This window comes from Centrocercus urophasianus, unplaced genomic scaffold (assembly GCF_019232065.1).
Source record: "Centrocercus urophasianus isolate 14NV4802_14NV808 unplaced genomic scaffold, USGS_Curo_1.0 seq_24, whole genome shotgun sequence".
Taxonomy (NCBI): domain Eukaryota; kingdom Metazoa; phylum Chordata; class Aves; order Galliformes; family Phasianidae; genus Centrocercus; species Centrocercus urophasianus.
The window spans coordinates 15,341,001-15,366,287 of NW_024884800.1; the positions used below are offsets into that span (position 1 = coordinate 15,341,001).

The 25,287-nt window shown below is 41.7% G+C and overlaps 1 protein-coding gene across 5 annotated transcripts in view; it reads right to left on the reverse strand.

Annotated features, from left to right (window-relative positions):
- STAG2 (stromal antigen 2) overlaps positions 1-25,287 on the reverse strand; it is a 70,068-nt gene that overhangs the window by 24,290 nt on the left and 20,491 nt on the right. For all 5 annotated transcript variants that reach the window (XM_042824792.1, XM_042824790.1, XM_042824793.1 and 2 more), the window contains 9 exons: positions 12,554-12,698; positions 10,591-10,669; positions 9,786-9,947; positions 8,449-8,545; positions 7,099-7,175; positions 6,214-6,418; positions 2,406-2,557; positions 422-495; positions 175-298 (listed from right to left, as the gene is read on the reverse strand). In XM_042824792.1, the coding sequence (XP_042680726.1) occupies positions 175-298; positions 422-495; positions 2,406-2,557; positions 6,214-6,418; positions 7,099-7,175; positions 8,449-8,545; positions 9,786-9,947; positions 10,591-10,669; positions 12,554-12,597 (1,014 nt within the window). In that variant the 5' untranslated portion in view covers positions 12,598-12,698. The remainder of the gene's footprint in view (positions 1-174; positions 299-421; positions 496-2,405; positions 2,558-6,213; positions 6,419-7,098; positions 7,176-8,448; positions 8,546-9,785; positions 9,948-10,590; positions 10,670-12,553; positions 12,699-25,287) is intronic.

Consider the following 25,287-nt stretch of genomic DNA (forward strand, 5'->3'; position numbering starts at 1 on the left):
AAAACCATTCAAACCCTACATGTATTTTATATGCATCTCAAACACCAGTGTTAGCAAGTGGCTAGCAGTGATTGGTTAGAACAGCTGAGATCAGAACCCGGTTTGGCAGGATCAACAACCAAAATGTGGACTTTATGGCTGATGATTCTGCTCCTTATCCTCAGGGCAGCTCACCTTATCATGCATAGTCCACCCTACATATTTTAAGTAGCTGTCATTGAGAAAGGCGTCACTGTACATCTTCATCCATATTCCGATTTCTTCAATACAGATAGCTCTTATTTCAGCAATTGCATCACTGTGGACACACAAAAGGCAAAAGGAGCAAGAAGATAAATAGTTATAATTAACTTATCACCAACTTATAATGTGGATTAATGAAAACATGTAAAATATAAAAAATATTTAAGAAACAACTTACCGGTATCTATGCACAAAAACACCTTTAAATATTGCATTCATCATGTTCTCTATTTCATCCTGATTTTCCTGAAGCTGAAAAAATGAACAGAGCATATGAACACTGAGCACCACATTTACAGTTTGTTTGGGTAGTGTTGCATCTAGACAAACCAAACTAAGTTATCATTTACAAATAATGCGGCGATTAAGTTCCTTCCTGAAATATAAATCTGAATACAGTATTGCAGAAGAATAATTTCAAGAGTATGGAGCAGCAGGAATAAATCAATCACAAACAAGCAATATAAGAATGCAGAGCTGAAAAATAATGTAAGAGACAAATTCAGTCTCAATGCAATCAAGCAAAAACTGGAAAAGTGATGCGTACAGTGTTTTAAAACAAAAAAAGTTGTGTTTGCTTTAGATGTATAAGAAAGTCAGCTAAAAGATGCAAAACTAACTAAATATTGTTGGAAGACAAGAATTTATTTTTGCAGTTTGAACTACAATGGTAGGACAGAATGAGTCAATATTCTTCAACAGAGAAGTTGAAGACTGGGGAAGCAGACACTCCAGTAGGGCAGATTGCAACAAACATATAAAAAGGCAACAAACGCCACCACCGAGGAGACCAAAATGAACAGTGATGTGATGTTACCCAGAGAGAATAATGGAGTGGATGGGCAGGTGTTACAGAAGATAAAGGACCTCTCCTACAGAATTTTACACGTAACAACAAGAACCAACATTTCCACAGCATTACAAGATTTTTAAACTGGAAGGAAGAATAAAGAACTAAGCAAGGAGCAGCAGAAGACTAACCAAAAAATCTGACATGCTGTGAGCCTAAATCTAATAACATCTGTCTTCTAAGTTGGAGAGAGAAGAAAACACATATTTAAATGAAAGACACACAAAAAGAATCCAAGAACATGATGCATTCATCAGATACGACCAAGTTATGAGTGGAGCAACAAACAAAAATTGAACATCAATGTTGCTTGGAAACTTATTTTCATTTTCGTGCAAAAACAAAAAATCCCAACTAAAGCTAGAAAAGGTGGAAAGGAATCCTAACAGCCAATATATGCAAGAAAAATTCACATCACTGCCATCATCTGTGTATCATGTATTACATAGAATTGCACTGGTTTGGCACACACATCTAGCACACTGCACTTAATTGTGCTTCTTGGGTATTTAAGAAGTCAGTCTCAAACAGACAGGCATTGGGAGAGGTGACAGCAAACAAAGCTGTTGGTTTACCTAAACTGTTTCAAGGCAGTAAAAGCACAAGTAACAGCACAACAAGCTGCAGAGCAAAGGGGAGATGCTTTCCCTTTGATTATCAGAAAGTTAATTCCAAAAAGAAAAAAAAGAAAAAGCTCATTCCCCAGAAATTAAAAACTAAAACCTGAAAGAGCTAGAGCTTTCAGCAGGGCAGCAATTGTCAGCAATGAATCAGCAGATCTCTTATGTACAGAAAGAAAGAAAACAGAAGTAGGCTGCACTGCAACTTGTTTGGTGTTTGGTATACAAGAAAGGACCCTGTCAGAAGCCTACAGTGCAATTTCTACCGAGAGTGACATTGACACCATAAGAGCAGTGCTGCACATTGAGATCGTCAGGTTTTTCTCTAGAAGCCAAAAAACAGTCCATGCATGGTAACCTGTTACATATCTCAGGAAACTCATCAAGGAACCTAACAAATCTTGTTTATTACCGACTGCATTCTCTCTTGCTAACTTTCCTAAGCTGACACTACCTGAATTGTACCTCCTTCTACAGAAAAACAGAATGGAAGAAGCATCCTTCAAAGTAATTAAGTTTTTTGAATATTAAGCACGAACAAATTAAAGAATGAACCAAAGAGAATAACAACTACCTTTACAGATACAAACAAACCAAAAAACCAACACAAGTCCCAGGGCAGAAATAATTACTTAGCAGCATTCATCCTCCAGCAGTCACAAAGCACTCCAGCAAAAGAAAATCGCACTAACCTCCTTTCTTTTCTGTAGTAAGAGTTCCAGCCTGTCATTAGCACGCTTCCCAATGATTTTATTTCGTTCTGCTTCGTACTGCCGTTGTGTGTTGTCCATGTTAATACTAAGATTTAACGCCACATTCACTAAAGCAGTCATCAGCTTCATAGCTACAAAAGAGCAGAAGGAAGGACTGTTTACAAGGCATCTGACTTATGATGGATGACAGACGGACACCCTGATACTTCCTCCTGTCAACAGTTTCTGCATTTACAAAAGTATTCAATGTAAGTTTGTTTCTTGACAAGCAAACTTCAGGACCCGAGCACTGTTTTACACTGCACCAATCCTTTACTTTAAATTGCCAAGCACCATTACTTACCAATACAATAGACAAAATAATGTTTTGTTCCTTCCCTTCCATCAATTTTTTAACACTAATGGCATTATTATGGAATTGATATACAGGACACGTATCCCCAAAACATGGGCAAAATGCAGGACTTACAAATGTTGTCCAAGAAACATTAAAAGGATTCCACTATTAGAATCAATTAGTAGACTCATGTTACCCCATCATTCAGCCTCAAATACACAGCTCTTTTCTTTCAAAAGGAAATGTTTTAGACAACTAATCACACCATACTGCACCACTCTTTTCTCATGGTTTAATTTCAACAAGACAACTCTGTTTATCTCTTCATCCATGCGCATAAGTACCAAAAGGTTGCTAGGCAATTAGAGGAAAGAGAGCTGACCACTGTAAAAAGTTTGGGTTTGGTGGTTCTTTTAGTGTTTTTTTCTGAATCATTCCTTTGAAAAATAATTCAGACCATGTTGGCCACCTCCACATTTAAGGAGTAGCCATCAGTAAATTCGTTTTTCCTATCACCTTTTTAACTCTAAGGCTGAAACTGGCTTACACAGGCAGGGCACAGACAGAATGTTACTGGAGCATGTCTCACCCACAGAAAGCTAACATACTGATACAAAGACATGCACACAATCCTAAACATCCTCATACACTGCGACAAGGACATCAAGATGAAAAGGAGTAGTCTGAGCTAATCCTAGAAGCCAGGATTACTGCAAACAGCACAAGCCCACAGGGCCAGCTGGACTGCACCCTAGAGTGCTGAAGGAGTTGGCGGATGTGGCTGCCAAGCCAATCTCCATCATCCTTCAACAGTCCTGGCTAACCAGAAACGTCCAGTGGACTGGAGACTGGCAAATGTGATGCCCATCTTCAGAAAGAGCTAAGAAGATGAGCCTGGTAGCTACTGACCTATCAGTCTCACCTTGGTGTTGGGGAAAGTTATGGAACGGATAATCTCAGGAGCCATCACGGATCAGTTAAAGGTTAACCAGAGGATCAGGCTTAGTCAGCATGGGTTCATGAATGGTAGATCCTGTTTGACAAACCTGACTTCATTCTATGACAAGGTGACCCACTCAGTGTATGAAGGTAAGGCTGCTGCATGGTCTACCCAGACTTCAGTAAAGCCTTTGACACTGTCCCCACAACACCCTCGTGGAGATGCTGGCTGCCCATGGTCTGGATGGGCATCGCTCTGCTGGTGAAACACTGGCTGGATGGCCGGGCCCAAAGAGTTGTGGTCACTGGAGTTAAATCCAGCTGGCGGCCGGTCACGAGCGGTGTCCCCCAGGGCTCAGCACTGGGGCTGCTCCTATTTAACATCTTCATTAGTGATCTTGATGAGGGGGCTGAGTGCACCCTCAGGAAGTTCATGGATGACACTAAGCTGGGAGAGCTGAGAGGACAGTAAAACTACACAAGGACCTGGATAGACTAGATTGATGGGCTGAGGCAAACTGTATGAGTTTCAATATGGCCAAGTATCAGGTCCTGCATTTTGGTCACAACAACCCCAGGCAACCCTACAGGTTTGGGGAGGAGTGGCTGGAAGCTGCCTGATGGAAAGGGACCTTGGTGTGCTGATGGGCAGTGGGCTGAAGATGAGCCAGCAGTGTGCCCAGGTGGCCAAGAAGGCCAATGGCATCCTGGCTTGGATCAGGAATGCTGTGGTGAGCAGCACCAGGGAAGTCATCCTGCCCTGCACTTGGCACTGGTGAGGCCTCACCTCCAGTGCTGTGTTCAGTTTGGGGCACCGCAGTACAGAAAGGACATGGAGGTGCTGGAGCAAGTCCAGAGAAGGGCAACAAGGCTGGTGAAGGGCTTGGAGGATGTGTTCTGTGAGAAGAGACTGAAGGATCTGGGGCTGTTCAGCTGTTCAGTCTGGGGAAGAACTGGGCTGAGGGGAAACCTTACTGCTCTCTTCCAATATCTGAAAGGTGATTGCACTGAGAGTGGGGTTGGTCTCTTCTCACTGGTGACAGGATGAGGGGAAATGGCCTCAAGTTGCGCCAGGAGGTTTAGGTTGGATATCAGGAAAAAAGGGTTGTTAAGCACTGCAATGGACTGCCCAGGGAGGTGGCTGATTCCTGAATGTGTTTAACAACTGTTTGTTGTATCCTTGAGCACCACATCCACAGCAGTGGGTTGTTAAGAGTTAAGGTAGTATGGTCAGGTTGTGGTTGGACTTGATGACCTTGATGGTCTTTTCCAACCTGAGCAATTCTATGACTCTATGATTTAGCCGTGGGTTGTTATTAGCATAATATGGTTTGGTTGAGATTGATCTTGAAGGCTTTTTTCTAACCTGAGCAATTCTATGATTCTATGAAATATGTAAAAAGATTTTGTTGGCTGTCTCAATCCCATTTAAAACCCAATCATCAAGAGTACAGGCTGTGACACATTGCATGTGAACTGCAGAAATCACTACACAGAATCAGTAGAACTGACCACTGACGTGAACAAATGCAAAAATCACTGTGAGACAGAAATTGACATGCAACGGAGTAACTTCAGCAACTTTTATTCATGCACAACTCAAGTTTTAGAAAGTAGTAAAACCTTGTTTCTGAAGAATCAAAATTCCTATTTGCCATATGGTACAACCAATCAACGGTGCAGCAGGATCAGCTTATTCACTTGCAATAAAAGGTTTTGTTCCTCCTTCTAAAATAAAGGCCTTGGCTATTGGGAATCTCAAAGCAGCATCCTAACGTGCAGTGTTCTAATGCACAGTCAGTGAAATGGAGCATCTGACCAGCCACCTGCAGCTGAAGTCAGAGATAAGTCAGCCAGCTCCAGCCAACTAACAGAACTACTTCTAGCACAGTACTATTAGCAGTCCAATCACCTCACAATTGCCACAATAAATCCTCGCATGGTTGGACTGCTGCACAGTGCCGTCCAAGGCCCTTCTTCCTTATCCTGTGCAGGCTGCTCATCATGCAAAATTTTAAATAAATATGTCATACTCAAAACACATCAAGGACAAATTTAAAAATCAAGTAAACAGAGAAATTTGGTGGCCGTATCACTGATGATGAATTCTTTCTAATTATTGCTAACGTAACGAATGGAAATGCTACTGTCAATTACAAGGAATTTAAATTTGTAATAAAAATTGCATTCCATTTATAACATGACTCTGGTTTGACTTAACTCAGAGCACGTACAAGTTCAACTGCATTTTGAACAGTTGGTATTTGCTTTTCCTAATAGACCTAAAGCTAACAAAAATGAAGTACAGGGCAGCTGGTAAGGAACTATTTAAATAATTCAGTAATTTGCAGTAATGTGCTGAAAGCTGTACCAAAACTAGCTGCATTAGAGACGTGTATCATACGAAGGAACATGAGTTGAACGCTGAATATCAAAACATTCAACAATTTCTTCCTGTGCAACACAAGACATAACATGGAAGCAGTACACAGATAAATAAAGTTCACTGACCTGCCAGCGTGCTAGTGTGCCGAAACGCTCTGACTTGTGAGTCTGACAGCCCCGTGAGCAGTGAAATGACAGTATCCATCATATATTCATCATATATGATGCTATATTGACATTGTCGGACGAGTACTCCAATGAACTCACAAAAACTGGATTTAAACTTCTTCCACTGGGGACCAGCCATAGTTAGAGGATAATCTCCACTGTCCTATTAAAAAACAAACAAAGACAGATATACAAAGAGGAAATTCTTTCAAAAGTCTTAGAAGTTGTTTTTAAGCGAAGATTAAAAAGAGATGAGTAAAACTTAAGAGCCAAGATCTCCAAATAAACTCATTCCACTAACAGACATCCACCATAATTTACAGCTCAGGCTTGTTATATGCAGAGACAACATTCTGGAAGTAAATATTGCAAAATAAGCAAAAAGGTTACAAGTCCCAAAAAGCACAAAGTACTGAAGTCTTAAACAGGAAGCATGACCAAATTAAAAAATACACCACTTACAGATTAACGGACACACTGAAATAAATACAGCAAATATTTCACAAGTTCCTTAAAGAAGCCTTTAAGGGCCTCACAAACACAGGGAGGTGTGGAAGAGATGAGAGGGAGCATGTCATAATGCCCCACAGCAACAGGAGTTCCCACTGTTCTAAAACTGAGCAGCAGATACTGATTTCTTAACCCAGGAATAAGCCAGCTCATATACACACACAGCCTTCACTGAATTTGTAGGACTAAGAAATAAAATTCTCCTTCATGAGGTTTTGACACTTTCATGGTTATTCTTACACTTGAAAGAAACCTGCAGCAACACGATCCAGTAAGATTAGGACAGGTTTAAAAAATAAAGAACACACATTCTCAGCACTTTCATTAAATTACCTCATCAAATTCTTCTGTCATTTTCCGGATTATTTCAGAATTCTGCATGTGTCGGAACATCTCAGCTGTAACAACTCCTGCAATTCAGATATTAGATTATTAACACTTTAACAGGTAGAAGGCAAATGATGATGTTATCTCCTGCTATGACCACTTTTCACTCAATCTACAGATTATGGGTATCTTTTTTAGTGATGGTGGTTTTACATTGATTGCTGGGTTTTGTTGTTGGTTGTTTTGTTTTTTAAAACTAAGTTAAACAGGCTTCAATTTGGCATCTGTAAGAAGAGAGGAATACCAGCAGTTTTATTGCCACTACATACAATGTGTGCACACTAAAGTTCACTCATTCATTCACATTCAGAAGTCAAGGAAATGTGTACCAGCCCTCTTCATCAGCTGGCAGAACATAATTATCTGATCTTTTTGGATTCAAGATTCTAAATGGTATCAGACAAAATTTTGAACAGTTCCATTGCTACCTATTGACTTCTGCACTATAATAAATTCAGCGATTTCATGAAATTTCTACTTCTCTTAGCCACAAATTACTAGAGTGCAAAGGGAGATATTAAAAGAAACCGATCTCCTAAAGTTTATTGCAACTGTACTGCAAAATTCAAGACATGTATCATCTCAGAAAGTAGGAAGAGATTCTGTCATTTTGGCTGGTAACAATAATCAAAAGGTCACTGCTCTGGAAAGGACGATTAACATCTCTGAGAAATGCTCTAAGCTCTCTGAAGATTTATACATGTTTTAAGTTTATCAGGAGACACTTGAACTGAGCAAACTACATCCAGTCACACTTAATACTCAAGTGCTGTGACACTGCAGAGTTACTTTCTCATCTTCTAAAGGAGGTAAGAGGGAAAAGAGTGGAGGACGTGGATTAGAGGAAAGAAAACCAGAAACTCCCAAACAAAAGAAAAATGGAAATACTGAAGACAGGCTACCATGATGCTGTCCATAATACCCTGCACATCAAACACTTCTAAAAGGCTACTGAGTGATCTCTGAACACTCACGGATATGAAATAACTAAATATAAACTACAGCTGCAAGACCAAGCAAGTCAAGTTTATCAACACTAAAACACAGATGGTATTCTGAAATAATACCAGCAATTGAGGAAGATGTGGGAAGTATTAAGTACCAGGACTCCATTCTCTCCAGTGTGAACACAAAAGATTTAATCTACATTTTAAAGTACTTCTGTAATACTTCTAAACTTTTTCCTCCCCCAGCTCCCAACTTCAGAAATACTATAGCCTACAAAGAGAAAATCATGCTACAGCAGCACATAAGGAGCATATAAAGTAACATTTCAGTATCATTTCAGTATCTTACCTTTGCAACCCGAACACTGAATGAAAAAGTTGATGAGATCAAGAAGTGCTATATCCCTGTCATGTTTGTATGACTCTATCCAGTCATCCACCACAGACTGAAAATAGACAAATACAAAGGCAACGTTTAGCTTTTAGAAACTGAGCAGTTGGTACTATTAAGTGCTTTCTGTAAGGGATTCTTGGTCCTTACAAGAATAGCTGGAACACTGCATTTTTTTGACTGATGTAGAACATGCTTGGACGAGCTTTTACTCATAGAGCACCAATTTGTCAAAAAACAAGCAATTATAAAAATAGTGTCATCCATAAACATACACAGGTACAGAAGTGACACGTGCACAAAAAGCACAGGACTACCTTACAGTACCCTCATTTTTTCGAAGAGGAGATCAAAAATAACAAGTAGCTTTTTACAGAAACAGAGTTTTTTGTTTGCTCATTTCTTTAACTTCTCTAAAGATACTACTGTGGTGATCAGTTCCAACAGCTGCAACTCCCTATGCTCCTCCTAATTGTTACCCCTATGATGAACTATGTTCCAAGCACGTGAGCTGTAACAGAATGAACACTACTGCCCTATGCTGCATGGGCATTAATTGCTTTGTGTTAACTAAAACCAAAGCATAATGACTAGTAGAATGGCAAAGCAACACAACTGTTCTGCTACAAAACCTTCAAGGGAAGCAAATTAGCAGGAAATATGCAATAATGTTATATGCAGGAAGAATTCATGCACAATCATCTTTAAATCATTCGTGTGTATAGTACAAACTGTTTACTGAAGAAACATACAAAAGATACAGGATACCATTTATTTATTAACACAAGCACGAGAGAATCACTTGATATCATGTCCTAAAAGCTGGGGCCTGAAGCAGGAGCCTGCAAGTGCCAAGAGGGCTGCACACAGACCCAGCTTCCTGCATACGTACCACAGAAGCTGCAAACTGCATTTTCAATCCCAAAGATAGCCTTTCTGCCAGGCTGCTGAGGAGTCACATGAGTGAGTCAGCAGGAACTCTCCATGGCTGGCAGCCTCACATTTTAACCCTCTCTTCACTGAAGATGTGCAGAGTCAAGCAAACTCTGCTGATTTATATTTTGAATTTTATTTTATTATACACCTGGATTATTCACATCTGGTACTTAGAAACAAAAAAACAGTTCTTCAAAATTCTAATTTTAACAATGTAAAAACATTTCCTTATCTTAACCAATAACTAAAAGCTACAAAAAATACTTCAAGCTTAATTTTAGTAGATCATCTGTATGGAAAACCATTGTTATATGTAACCTGTACACTCACCCAAGTCTTAGGAATATCCCACACCTTACCTGCATAGCACTTTTGCCCATTTTAACTACTTCAAACAGCATCATGTTTTCCACACCATTCTGTTGGTGATGTCCATTCATCCGATTTGGACCACCAGGTTTCCCTCCTCCGTTTCCACTTTTCCCCTTTTCTGCAGGTCCTTTTTTACCTTTTTTACAGGTCTGCAATCACACACACACACACTTCTTAATCAGTTTTCATGTAGTAATAAAAATAAACAAAACAATGATCAACACTAACGTATCATTTACATGATGCAACTATGCACAGGCCTTATGTTATCAAAACCCAGATTTAAAATCTGAAGTTGAGCATAACAGCTGATGCTGACTGACACAAAGACTAACTGGATTCTACAGGTTCCATTTCCTCCTCCTCTTTAAAATTCCTCCTCCTCCTCTTTAAAATCTTTTGGCAATTAAAAATGCTATTAGTGACAGTTAAGACACAAAATGTTTTCCTTGTGTTTAAACAAGATTAATGAGTTTTTAATTGAATTATTGTTTTTTGTTTACTTTTCCAATGAAAACAGAGCTAGAATTAATGACACCAACCAGAAAAGACTTCTTATTAGCAGTCTTGAAGTTGAAGTACTGCATTTTTCCCCCATTGCTAGCACCTTCACAGCAGGAAGGAAACATCACGCCAATAATCAAGATCAATATTCCAATGAAAATACAAACATGAACTCTCCCCTCAGAACACTTCAATTAAAAAAAAATTCAATTCTGTCTCAGCTTCACAACGAGTGCTGAACTTCTATAACACTACAAGTTTTTCAGTGTCCCAGTAAAACGAACGTACTTTTCCTTTGCCTTGTTTTTGGTTTTTTCCTTCAATATCCTCAAAGTCTGTATCGGAAGAGAAGTGTGTTTCAGACTCCCTGCAAGGATAAAAGACAAACCATTTACACATCTTACCAGAAACATTCTTAAATAAACTACATGCAGTCACACCATGCCCTCGGTTCAGTAAGCCACCTCCAACAGGGAAGCCGTCTTTTCCTCCTGTTTAAGTCTACTTTCAAAGGACAAATAGGAGCAAATCCCCATGCTCACAGCTCACCCTGCCTCAGCCCAACACAATCATTTCCTTTTAGCCTCACTGTATGGTTTCCACAGGTAAAGGTCAGCATAAATAGCAGCAAGTTGGAAACTCTGTTTTTGGCATGTGCAAAAATTACAGTGCCTCTGCCACCAAACAGCACTACAAATATCTGTCATGAATATTTAAGAGAAAACACAACAACGAATCCACCACCATCCTTCACAACCAAAGTGTCTCCATACATCTCCTGCTACCTCACTATGAGAAACACTGAGCAGCTCTGTTGAAACGTGCAAGGGAAGAAAGGTCTCAGGTGACATTTCTCCACCAGAGATCATCTGCTGTTCTCTGTAAGGTTACATAAGATAAAAAGATGTTTAATATGATAACTTCCAAAGTTCTTTGATTTCCTACAACATTCATAGATGCTGCATCAGAATGCAAATTCTTTATTGGCCATGTCCAAACCAGAAACAGACGAATAAATAAATAAATCATCTGAATTATTATGAAGTAATAGCTTAGATTCTCTATTTCTGCATTTCCTGTAGGAAACAACTCAAATGATGCCATTAGAGCTTACTTTAACACATACAGCAGTATGAATTCTAGTTGCTATCACAAATTTCTAGTACACCTTTCCTGATGCAATTAAACAATGTAATCATAAAGATGACCTGGACTGTGGGGAGAAAGACCCATTCAATATATTTACTTCTAACATTCTAAAGCACCCTGGAAACCCATGGCTCCCCACTGCTGTAGAACTGCCTGAAAGGAGGTTTCTGTCCTGCCACGTTAATGTTCTGGTTTTGCCAACTATACATTCTGTAACAGATTGGAAAAAAAATCCTGAATCTTGCAAAAAAGTGATGAGAAACCTTTACTCTTCAATGCTTCTTATGGGTTCTTTAACAGGACAGAGCAGAACACAAACTCCAAATGTTTCATTAAACAATGAACTGTACCCACATGCTAAAAAAACCAAAAACATGACAGACAATTTGCTTTCTCGTTAAAAGAACACACACAACCAGCACAAAACTGTGTCTTTTTGGATTTTTTTTTGAATCAATTTAATACATGTCAACAGATTGTTGGAAAGGATTCATGCTAACTTCTTAACAACAAACTAAAAGGAGGGAACTGGATTCTTCTCATCCGTTTTTACATTTTGAATACAGAAATGAAATAATTATTTCTTCCTGGTTTAAAATACTGTAAATTTAAATACTTATTCTTAAAAACTGGAGGAAGCTTAGCGGTCCCATCAAATGCACTTGGCATTTGGGGTTGTAAATGAGCAACTGGGGCAGGTTGCCAAGGGTAAATACTCCAAGGTTGCAACTCCCTATGAAGAGGGAACTCTGAATTTTTGTTACCCCTCGAAGTGTTTCTTACTCAATACCTTCAACCCCAAAGCCACAAGACCAAAAAGTTGATCATGATTGTTTTCTATTAGCAAAGATTAAAAATTGATTTAAAAACAACTAACAAAAAACAAGCACTTCTAAACTGTTTTATTCACCACTAAATGCTCAAGAAAGAACTCTAACAATGCTTTATTTTCATCAACTTCTCAATAAGAAAAACGATCTAGAACCCTACTCCCCTATTTTGTTTCCAAGGGAAACAACCAGTAGCAGCTATTACCACTAAGCAGCACACACCAGAAAGTTTAAACCATCTAAATGAAACTAAAAATTCTGGAAGCACTTACTGGAGGAGAGTAAAATCAGTTGGTATTTCTGGAGCTGCTATCATTTCTTTATCATCTTCTGGAACACCACTGTATTAGAAAGATATTCAAAAACCAGGCTGAAGCACAAGCTTACTTTCCTTTCTTCCTTTGTAGCAGTCAACTTCTGTAATTAAAAAAAAAATAAAAAATTAAATACATTAAATTCATATGAAGAAGTAGAAAAGTTGGAAACAGAAAACATTCAATCACACCACTGTTTCCAACCAAGGCTTTTCCTCTTTAAGATGCTGTGTTTTTGACCCTTCCCGTGATCCTCCTGAAAAGCATCTCCACAAACATTGGGAGAGTCGCAGTAAAAAGAAATACAACAGCATTAAGTACAAAAAGTTTTTCTCAACAGTATGAGCCATCTCAAAAGGTTTCCACCTATGCTTTGACAGTAACTCTTTCCTAAGTCTGTCCTAGACTGAAGTCTGAACTTCAGTGCTGCTCTCTGCAGAGCCCAGGCTCTACCATCAGCACTCAGACACCGTGGCTGAACAAACCAAAAAGCAGAACTGATGCTAAACTTAAAGCACAGTGTGAGCACCCCTAAGGACATTAAGCACACCAGCTCCTCTTCTCCAAGGTGTAAACCTGGCCGACATTTAGTGCAAAGAGAGGCTCTCTTAAAGTCCTTATAACCCAACAGGCTGCTTCACTGCCTTCCCTTAAGAGCCAACAATCCGGGCTCCTAACAGCTTGAACATGTAAAGCAATTGACATGCCTCAAGCAACATCAAGGAGGAAAATACTGCCTATAAATTATAAAAAAGAAAATCTTCAGAAATAGCATAACACCTTACCATGAAAACTTAAGACTGCAAAATCCTAGTTTTTCAAGTTTTTTAATAATATTATCAGTTCCTCTTTCATTTTATTTAACTCACTTTCCCATCCTTAGTGGGAAAAGAAGTCACTGAATGCTTCAAATGTGAAACTGCACCATGCATACCGAAACCTCCTATGCCATCTGCCTCCCTCAAGATAAATTCCATGCAGATCAGTGAAGCCCAAGATTCAGGTGTTTGAAGTCACAACAGCCAGGAGAGGAACCTTCAGAGCTGGAAACTGCTGACCATGCAGCATGCTGGGCTGATGAGGTATGTGTGGGAAGGATGTCACTTCAGCATGCTAAGTACATTCTGCCTGCTGTCTGGCAGCAGTGATTCCAAGCCTGCATTTCAGCCCAACACACAGATCAAGGCTGCACATTTATTCCTGCAAATGCTGTGTGTGAATGCTAGGGGCCACTGCAGCTTCCAGAATTTGAAGAGCTGAGAGAAACCATCAACCCTAAACTTCTCTCATTCTGCTTCTTCACATTTCATACGGATACGTGGAGACAAAAACCAGACTGGAAACAAACAGCTGTGAAGGGAAGTTCGGGGTAGGCAGGAGAGCCCCCAGACAGCCTACAAATGCCCCAGCCAAGTGCAGCCAGAACACAGATCAACGTTTTCAAAGCACAGCTCCTGCAGGGCAGTATCACCGCTGCCAGGGCCCCTGCCTACAGCACAAAGCACATCGCGCTTCTGTCCCCGGGCCTGGACTGCATCCAGCCAGGACATCAACCTGCCTGGGAATGGCTGCCGCCCATCTCCCGAGGGCTTGTCAGTCAGCACCATCTGCTGTAGCTCCCCACTAACACGGGGCAGAACACATCCCAAGAATTCTATTCTATTCCAAATCACCCAGACGGGCTGGTTCTGCAGGGGGGAACCCAGCATGCAGCCACCAGCGGGGCAAGCACTGGTGTCAGCACAGTCATCTGCTCCTTGCATGCATGATGCAACGCTCCACGCTCAGGATTATAATTATTCCAACTGTATCATCTGTGTAAGTCTGCTTTTTGAGAGTCAGAGGAATACTGTAAAGAAAAAAAGTAACAAAAGTACGTGAGAGTCCGGGCAAATGACCAAACTGCATTTTCTAAGTCAACAAAGTCAGACCAAACCATGAAACCTGCTGCCTGTGGTTTATACCCAATCGCTCATCTCAGGACAAGCAACAGAACAAGACAGGAAAAATGGCACTGCCAGGACACAAGAACAGGTAAGAAACACCACGTTCCTCTAGGGGCTGAACAGTTTAACGACTAAGAGTTAACGTTCAGAGAATTCCTCTTGAAGGAAGAAGAAAAAGTTTGGCCTTCATGAGTGCAACGTGGCGCTGGTCTTAATGGAGAACTGTACTTAGGTGAGTGCCTTGCAAGAATACACAAGGTAAGACAGACTGTAAGGGAACTCCAGTAGGAAGCCCAGGCCCCAACAGTGCCCAGTACAGCTGTAAGGGCCCCAGGAAAGTCCCAGAGCTGTGCCAGGCAGCCAGGCCAGTCCAGTGACCCCGACCAGCAGGGCCTAAAGGAAGCTGCCTGAAAGGAGCCCGTCTGCTGTGTTACTCTAATCGCTATTTTTTCCCATGAACACTTCCACTGGCTTTGAACCCAAAATCCAGCTGCCACGATGTTCCACACGAGAAATGCCACAACAAGGCCACATGCTACGAAGAGCCGCGTGCTGACCCTGAAGTTCGCCGCATCCCAGTTTCACCAGCACTCTCTGACACTGCGCCGGCCGTTCCCCAGCACCCCGCTCCCAGCAGTGCCACTGGCCATGCCCTGCTGGCGGCTCTGATGGGCCACGCACAGCCCTGGGCTGGGAAACTGGTGAGAAATGAGAACCGCCCACAGAAGCAGAGCATTTCAGAGTTTCTCAAATACCAAGCTCTTCCTAGAGCAGGCTGAAAGCAGGAAGGTGACATTCATGCAGATCCCATCCCAAACCTGGAAACCCCCATAACCTACTGACATGCAATGAAAAGCACATTCTTTTACTAAGTTAAATCCACCTCCAGTGCATCACAAAATGCAGTTCTTCATATATATATATACATATATATATATATTTGCATATCTGTATGTTCATAGGATCTCAACTTTAATTTTCCTAAGCAGATGATGAAACCTCTCAGACTACGGAAACTTTCAGGAGTCATTCAACTTCGTGAAATCATAATTAAATTATTAACTATAAAAAGAAAATGTATCCTGCTGAAAGATCACAAGGTGGAGCTCTAGCCTCAAGCTAACTGAAGGAACTCCAGGAGACAGGTCAGCCAGAGGTTGACCCAGTTATTTCTCTGCAATAAAATTCATAACAGATTGCCAAAACAGCAATAATGCTGCAGCACATTTCCTTCAGATGTATATTTCAATTACAGAAGGACGCCGGAAGATCCCCCTTTTCCTGAAATTAATGCACACACACGGCTGATTCCATGGCAGACGTGCACCTCGCTCCTGCTGTACAGGCAGGCTCTGGGAGCAGAAAAGTTTCAAGATACGCTTTCTTTGTAGAAGCAAGGCAGCTCCTTACTGCAGCAGCCTTTGGCGTTTTGCTAACGATATGTCTGTGAGCTAAACAACAGGGGATCGACAAAAGGAGCGCAGGACCACTAATACCTTGCTAGCTCAACGTGCAACAGTTTCTATTTAAAAATCTGACTGTTTGAAGGAAGTGCCAAGCATGAGCTACGTAACCAGTATGTGCCTCCACTGGAAATCTGTTCTAAATGTAAAAACGTACTTATCCCAAAACACACAGTAGGTGCAGTTAACTCAAATCTGTTGGTGAAATGCTGTGACCCAGCAGAGGCTGACACAGCAAGCAGCCGGTGCTGAGCCACCTGCCACCAGCAGGCCAAGGAAACACCAGCACCACCCAGCCAGCAGCCCTCGTCAGGGGAGCACGCATACATACAGCACAGACAGATACACAAAATGCAACGAATCCTGAGACCTGATCCACAACCTGGGTTTTATACTCTTGTGTAATTGCACTAATATGAGCGTGCCTGTATAACAATTTGGGTGTAGGGTAAGGGGGGCTGCTCTGAGGGGTTCCCCGTACACACACACCTTTTTTGTTCCATTTGTTTCCCTCTCTTTCTCTCTTTTCTTTACAAAGTAACTCAGCAGAGCTTTCCGGACAGCAAAGAGACACAAAGTTTGGACACGGCTCCATGGTCAGGACAAAGATTGAGGAAATGCAGAACGACTGCTCAGAGGTGCATTGATTTTTCACTGAAATTCAGTTAATCGTATATAAAAAGCAGAGACCTTGCTTCCTTAATTCAGAAAATTAGAGGACTTTGGAGGATGCTCTCAGCTGACTGAAGAACAGTTTGCTGCCTGAAGAAGTTTGTCCCTGAATTATTTATCTGTCCATGAAGGAGAGGTGATGATTCTTCAGAACCAATTATGCAGCAGCAACAGTTAAAATGTCAGCCAGATGAGATTTACATCAAGGACCAAATGTATTCCCAATAATTTCTTTGAGTTGTTTCACAAGAAGAAAGCTGGTATTAAATAAAGTGTGCCCCCCAACACCTACTGAGCAATCAGAATTTGTTTTCATAAAATATGGCTCATTTGTTTCCAAATAATTACACCTTTTTTTAATTACAAATAATCTGCATTCAACTTCGTAAGAAGGCTACAGAAGGGATTTTTAAGCAAGACTTTGAGCACCCACTTGGCGTTCCTACAGGCCTGAAAGTGTGCATTATTTCTACCAAAATCAAACAACAGCCAACTAGCTGTAAAGCAATTTGGTCATTTGAGTAAAACACAGAAAACATACTTTGAGTAGCACTCTATATTGTAACAACCGCACTTTAACATGATTTAGTTCTAACTGTATCAGCAGTTTGATCATATTATGATAGCGTAATCAAGACTAAACTGAACAATAATGCAATTAAAACCGTTAGATGCGTGGCTATTTTTGTGCCATTTGCCCAACAAGTGAGCCCTGCAAGTGCTTCACAAGCACACAGGATGCAGCAGCCTCAGCCCGCGCTGCCCCGCACAGACTGGGTCTGCTGCACAGCAGTGGCTTGCAGCACAGAGCTCAGGGCACAGCTAACATCCCAACACAGAACCTCACAACCTACTGCCATCAACCTGCCATTTTTCTTTTGTCTTTTATAATACTTTCTCTTCAGCTGCAAACAGAATTCTGAAAGCAAAACCCTTATTATTTCATCTTTGTGCGGTTCGCTCTCCATCGAACCAAGCTCCAGCACCAGGGTGGCTCAGACCCACAGAGCTGGGACCAAAGAAAGCACTAAGAGAAAGAATGGCCAACCCAAGCCCTCATGACACCGCTGCTGACCTTCCCACCTGACCCTGGGGCCGGTCCTGCAGCCCAGCTGGGCTCCTATCTGCAGCCCCACAGCAGAGCCCTGTGCACCACCAGGGCCCACATCCTCGGAGAGCCACCCCATCCAGCACACATCCTCCTCCTTTTTCCTCCTGAGCTGCCATTACAATTGCACAGCAGTTTGCTTCTTACCGGCCCCAAGGAGCAAAGCACAGCTCGCTGCTGGTAGAGAGCGGCCAGGAAAGAGCCAGCAGTGGGAGAACACAGGTCCCCAGAGACAAAGCACAAGCTGGTCAACAGAGAAGCCATTTTTTCCCACAGTTCAGTGAGCTCAAAGATTGAAGGGGGCTGTTAAAAGATGTGTTTGACTCTTCAACCTCTAAAGGCTTACTTACTTTAGTGACCAGCACATGGGGACCTCTGCCCCAGCCAACAACTGCCAACGCTGACTTTCCTCACATCATGAGTGGTGCCTCACTCTTACAAATACTTTTTAGGCTTCTGCTGCTTTTATAAAATTAAAGATTCTATGAATATTTGGAATATCTCTTCTAAAAGGAAATGAGTTTGCTACAGTGCTTCACAGTCATGATTTTTCATAAAAGTACCACTAATAATATCAATTCCCTCAACACAGTAAGTGAAATGCTATTCCGTTGTGTAAATATAGTTTGGGTTTGAACCAAATGAAGGTCCTATGCCTGCATTTATTCATATACACTGTCCAGTGAAGTGTTTAAAACAAATGATGCAGGCATTACAGAATACTGAAAAATGAATCAACTGTACAACAAATGCAACAGTTGCCCTCGTTATAGGAAATAATACTTTCTACTTATTCTGCCCAACAGCATCCCTGAGCTTCTCTAAAACATACCTGAAATTCCCAGCTGGGTTTTAATTGGTTTGGATGTACCTAATAAGGCAAAGGAAAGATAACAAAAGGAGAAGCTACACCTCATTGTGCCTGCCACATCCCTCCTGCCAAAGGAGAGATGGCTTCCAGATGTTGCAGTCCAACTGAGTGGAAAATGAGGCTCTTAGGAGGAATATCCGCCAAGTCAGATGACAACTGAAGTTTAAAAAAAAAGAAAGGAAGAAAAGCCACATACGCCTATTTCGACAAGCCAAAAGTAGCACCAGAAGCACTCACTAATTTATGACACAACCAGCACACCTTGCAGCCACCTTAATGCCCAGTTTCCAAACTGAACACAGAACATATGCTCCTTTGCCCCTTTGCAAACAGACTCTTCAGAAATGCATCACCCATGAAGACACTGGCTCTTGCCAAAGCTAGAGCTAAAGCACTGTCCGCAGTGAGCAGGTGACAGCCAGCTAGGCAGCAGGAGACAAGAACGGAACACGCACTGCTCCCATGTACAGCCAGCAACGGTGTGAGATGGCAGCGCCCTGCCGCAGTTGGGTTTCCAGCAGACAAGGCATTCCATCCAGCAAACTCTGCTTTTTCTTGTGCTCCCACTGACCGGTGTGAGCCTGCAAGTTGTCTCACTTTGTTGGAAGTTCAGCTTTCCCTGCTGCCACAGAGATTTTCTTCTTTGAAAAGCCCAGGTCAGCAGGCAGTTTGGGCCTAACAACAACTGTGTTCAGCTGCAAGATCTAGGAGGGAGGCTACATGTACATGTCACAGCAGCATCACTGCTACTTGGAGACACTGCCAGCTTTACAAACACAAGAAACGCCTCCAAAATAAAGCTACTGAGAAGTGCAAAGTAAAATCTTTCCACCACAGCTCCTAGAGCCAGCTTCTCCAGCACGTGGACAGCCCACATTTCCCCACCCTGAGTCTTGTGCAGCAGGAGAGAAGCAAAGCACAGGTTGGTTCTGTGCTTCGTCAGCTCAGATCCACCAGTTTATTAGCAAAGCCTCAACACTACATAAAAACAGCTCAACTGCTTCCAGATGACAACTAAAGAGACCAAGTCCAGCACAGAAACAAGCACCAAAGAGTAAGCAGAAGACAAACTGCAACTGTCTGAGTCTGAAGAAAAATAAAAAGAACCCTCAGCACGGGACCAACTGATACTTTTGAGACTACAGATGAACTAATCCACAAACTACTCAAACAAATCCAGATCTCCTTATCGCAGCCAAGGCCCACCTGCAGCAGACCCTGTCCCTTCACTGGTCTCTGCCTTCTCTAGAAGCAACACACCCACCAAGTCCAACTCAGTGCACATCTGTATGTGCACTTTGACTTCCTCACATTTTCTTCTAGGATACATTCTGAAGATTTGGACGCTTAGGGGCAGCTTTCACCAGCACAGACAGTGGCAATATCAAGTGTTCCTCCCCATACTTACACTCCAGATCCTAACTTTTGAAAACGAATGGGAGAACCATGTAGGTATCCTCGATGTGTAAGCTAAAGAAGCAAGCACAGACTGAAGACAAACCCCAGTTTTCCTTATGCTCATTGAGCCATCAGTGCGCTGCCTTTCCCTGCGCACCATTCTGCTCTCCCACGGCTCACCCTGACCCATGGCCAGGACTGGTTGGGGGGTTGTCCCCAGGAAGCTCTGCTGGATCACTGTGGGCACCAGCAGCCTTGCTGCTGTAATGCTAAAGTCTGCTTACAGTGAAATTCCAAAAACCACCGTTCCATCACCACCAAGGTGAACCATCCCAACTCAGATGACAAGCCAGCTCGTGCAGAAGACAACTAAATAGTACAATTAAACCTATCCCATTAGAAAGGAAAAAGGAGCATTTATGAAAGAAGGAATAAATATGTTTCCACATCCAGACCAGGCAGCACAACAGCTACAAGCTAAGCCTTTCCCTAAGTGGATTATGGCTCTTCCAAGGATCAATCTAAATAATCATCCTTATAAAATAAAAATTCGAGCAACCACTCAAGTATGCAAAAGTTCTTTCTGCCCCTAAAACGGAAGAGATAAAGGTAAAAATCTTGTTACTTTCACTACAAACTTCTCCCTGCAGTTCTGCCAGCCTCAGAACATCTGCGCTCCATACAGCCTCAGTCACAACATCAAGATTTTAATACTCAACATTTTGTTCCTGTTCTACTTCATAACATTTGGGCTAAAATCCCAATGGGTTTGTTCGGAGATTTTCAGCACTGAATACTAATTTTATATGAAACAGCAGTTGTGATACGCATGACTTTCCCCCACACAATTTAGAGAACTGAACATACCCAACAATGTGGAACGATAATAATCCATTAATGGGTGAAAAACACACATCACCAAGTCTAAAGAGCATCTTCTCTTCTTTTTCCTTTATTTAGCCTATAACAGAACGCTCTTACAAGAACTTTGAGAGAGACAACTGATGCTGGAATCTCTTTTACAGAGACCTAGAGTTAGCTACTGAAACCCACTGAACATCCAGAGGATGTCTGCTTGCCCACCTGGATACATCCTAAAAACATCACAAAAATACTGGCATTATTCAAATCAGTAAGTTGTTCCAACTCCGTAATTGCTTATTTGTGGCAGGTAACAAACTACACTAAGTGTGAGAGCTACGACATACCATGCCTGTATTATAAGAGCTAACATGAAGTAGCCAAATAATTTCTTACAGACTAAATTCATTTTAATAAGCAAGCTGACAAATAATGAGAAACTCCTGATGTGTATAAAATATTCTGAAGCAAAGGTCAGAGAGCCTTGTCCTGAAATTATCTTCTCATCAGTCTCTCAAATGCAATGCATTAGGCACCTAAGGGATACAGGAGCATCCACTCCATGCAGATCTAAAATACAAAAACGTACAGCTTGTTAAATCAACCAAAACCAACCTTTGGTTTCTTCATTTAACGTAAAAAGGAAAAAAAAAGTACCAAAAAGCTGTGTCCTTACAAATTCATGACGTAAATAAACCTAGCTAGTAGCTCCCTCCTCCTTTGGAAGGGAGCTTTAGCCTACAGCTAGATTTAGATTTTGTTAAAAAATTACTGGTTGCACCATGGAAGTATCATGTTCTGTTTTCTCTATCTATTTTGCTTGAGCAATGTTGAATACACAGAATACACGTTTAAAGTCATAACTGTTGCACTCACTAGCTCAGCAGTGCAGTAGGAGCTACTGAGATGAGATGAGGCAGGGCATGCTCACTCTTACTCCTGCTTTCAACCTCTAAAAAGCAAAGAAGCAAGGAGCAGCACACAACATGGCTCCAACAAGCCACCTGTGCTGGGTACAAGGGGCACCAGGCAGGATGCTGTGACACACAGAGGTGTTTGGGGACCAGCAGGAACCCATCGCATCCCAGCACCCACCTCACTGGTGAGAGAAGTCCGAAAGCTGGCTGCTCAGGGCTTTGGGCTGTCCTGTCTTACAGCTGAAACAAAAATGCAGGTTCAGGTGTAAGCAAAGAATGTGAACTGTCGTTTTTACCATTTTCACTGCCTTGGGGAAAATTAGCCAACTAGGCCAAATATCATACCACTGAAAAAAGAGAACAAGTTTTCACATTTCATATGCTCTGGTTTGCAGTCGCATCTATTAATGACAGATCATCTCTAGTGGCAACTGAAGCTAACATCTATTAACGACAGACCATCTCTGGTGACAACTGAGGCAAACGTCCCGAACTCAAACACAGAGAACCGAAGAGCTGACAAATCCCACTGTGCCGCACGCGTGGCGCCCTGCAAAGAGGCTGCAAAACTGCCAGCTGCGTGCCTGGAGCCAGCAGGAGAACTTGGAGCTGCCCGCCCAGCCCTCGCACCAAAAGATGCTGCTGCTGCCCACTGCAGCCTATCCTCATTTAATATCAGAGATGTTTCACGTCTTGTGGCATCCAGCTGATGACTGCATTTGATCTACCAGTCTGAAATTATTTCTAATGATTGTCAGAAGAATTTGTTGGAGTGTGAATGCTGCATCTCCCACCTCATCTTCCCCAACAATCTTTGCAGTCTCCCAACTACCTGCCTTCCTGCCCTGCATTCCTGTGCTCTGCCCCAAGGACATCTCCCCACCTCCTCACTTCAGCTCAGCTGCTGAAGACCAGCATTCTATTGAGTGCACAGGGCTTTCTCAGCCCTGCTTTAGTTTCCTTAACTTCTCTCGGTAAATAATAATTCCAAGTACTTCAAACATTTGTGAAGAAGAGAGATGACTTCGAATGGGAAAAAATTCTTTTAGATGATTTTCATCTTTCTACTCCTTTTTAGTCTTGTTCATCACTGAAATTATGAAATACTTAAATAAGAGCCAATCCACTTTCTCTAAACCACATGTTTAAATTTCTGAAACACAAAATTAATCTAGCTGAATTTCCCCATGTTGTTATTCAAGAGCAGCGTTTGTGCAACTTAATTAGCCAGCCATCAATTACACGACTATTTGTTACTCCTGTGCTGAACTCAGCAGCCCCGCTCTGACTTATGGCTAACAGATGTTGTTAGCAGCCTATTCCCACCAAGAGCTCCTGATCACCACTCAGATTCTAGAACCAAACCGTAACACTTAATGCAAATAAATGGTTTTAACCTCACCATTCTTCAAAATTATTTGCTGCTTATACCAATTTTACAGCTACTGAAACCAAGGTCTACTTAAAAACACAAAAAAATCAATTACATATAGCTTGTTACCAAGGAGCTAGAGCTATTCATGGTGGGGAAAAGGAAGACTAAAGCACAGTAACTGAAGTAAGGTCAGTGACCAGGTACCTTCACACACACACACACACACACTCAAGCATCACAAAGCCACAGTTTTTCCCAAAGCTCCAGACGCTGATTTCATGTGAACGCTGGATGAGCTGTAAGTTGTTGCACTGATCTCCGACACCAGCAATGCAAACTGCCACCTCTGTGTTCTGCTTACTCAAAAAGCCACTTACTGCTGAGAGTTGCTCTTACAGTAAGGCAGCAGCACAGAATTTCTTGCTGCAGTAATACTAACCAGGATTACGAGTGTATCTTCTAGATAGGTTTGCTCTTGAAGTTTTACAGAAGTTAAATGAATCTTCTACATGTACAGATCACAGAAAGTTAACATGAGCTGACCAAAAAAACCTACACAATATTTAGTTATCAAAACATGAATGTTTTGACTGATATATTTATCACCTTTCCCTTACTTCTGTTACTCAAATACAACACCAAATGGAATCACAGTAACCCATGAGGTGTCATTCCTCAGCTAACCTGTATGGGAAACCTCTTAAGAGATTGGTCCGGACCTGTTACAGAGCAGGCAAAACACCGCTTATGAGCCCATCAATTGATCTGAGGAAGGAACTATTCTACTGAATTCTACTGAAACAAACGATTCAGATCTGTCTGGGAAGACTCAAATATATACATTTAAAAGGCCGTCTCTTCTCCAGACTTCTTCCAGCATGGTACATTAAGAAGAGTTTGTATGTTAAGAGAGCATCCTATCTGGATTAAATCTCCAGCCCCTCCAGCACAAGCACACTAGGGGGCCATTAACATGGATAGCTGATCCCGTGCAATTTCACAAACTAATATTCCATCAGAGCATATTTCCTTGGCATCAGACTGCCTTGGTCTTTAAACAATATACACCAAATTCTAGCAAGAGTCAGGGAAAGAGGTAATAGCATTCAATCTAATTGTTAGACAAGAACATTTTTATCTGAGTGTAAATTAGGTCTGGCGGTTGTTCAGTTTGACCTCCACTTACTATAATCTTGCCCTAGGGTATGAAAATCCTACATCATTAAATGCTATGAATTTCGTCTTGCAAGCAACCTAAAATGAACCTGCGAGCAGAGCCATGGTTTTTTAACTGCTGTTAAGAGTTGAACAGAAAAATGGATAATAGATAACACTGTGCCACTGCTGCTTTTTTTGGGTGGGGGGAAGAGGGGGAGGGTGGGGAGTACATTTTAAGGAACTGTAACCACTACCTGCATCTTTAGAATATTCTTTATTTAAAGATGGACTCAACAATGAGAGAGAGCTATTACCCTTTAAATTCAGCCGTGAAAGAAAAAAAAATACTAATAATCTACCAAACAACTCATTTTCAGTTCAGTTGAAAAGTCTGGGATTTTCCTTCTGAGAAAAGATGAATTAAAATAAAGCAGCCCACTTCTTTCAGTTCTAAGAAACATTTTAAGAATGCCAGCTCTCCTACAATCCTCTAGACAGTCAACAGACATTTTAGGAACTGCTACCAATTCATTACTGTGAAACAGATGCCTGCCAAAAAAACTAATTACAGAACATAAATTTTATTACTATGTGAATTAACTTAGGACTTTATACGCTAAGCATTAAAACTGCTCTAGAACCGCAGGACATTGTATAATAAACAGCCTCGTGTGTAAACAAGGCAGAATAAAAGCAGAAAGGTATACAAGCTCCACTCGCAGGTGAGCTCAGCAAGCTACAAACCAGTGAATTCCTCTTCGGTGAGCTGCAGCTGCAGCAAGGACCAGAGGTAAGAGCGGGCAGCAAGGCACTGCTCTGCACTGCTCAGGAGCTGAAGCACAGCTGTGGAACAGGCAGTAATTCACTTACTGCTCCTGAACTGAGCCTACGTGTTAAGCAACGGTCTAAGGACTGAGCTAGAG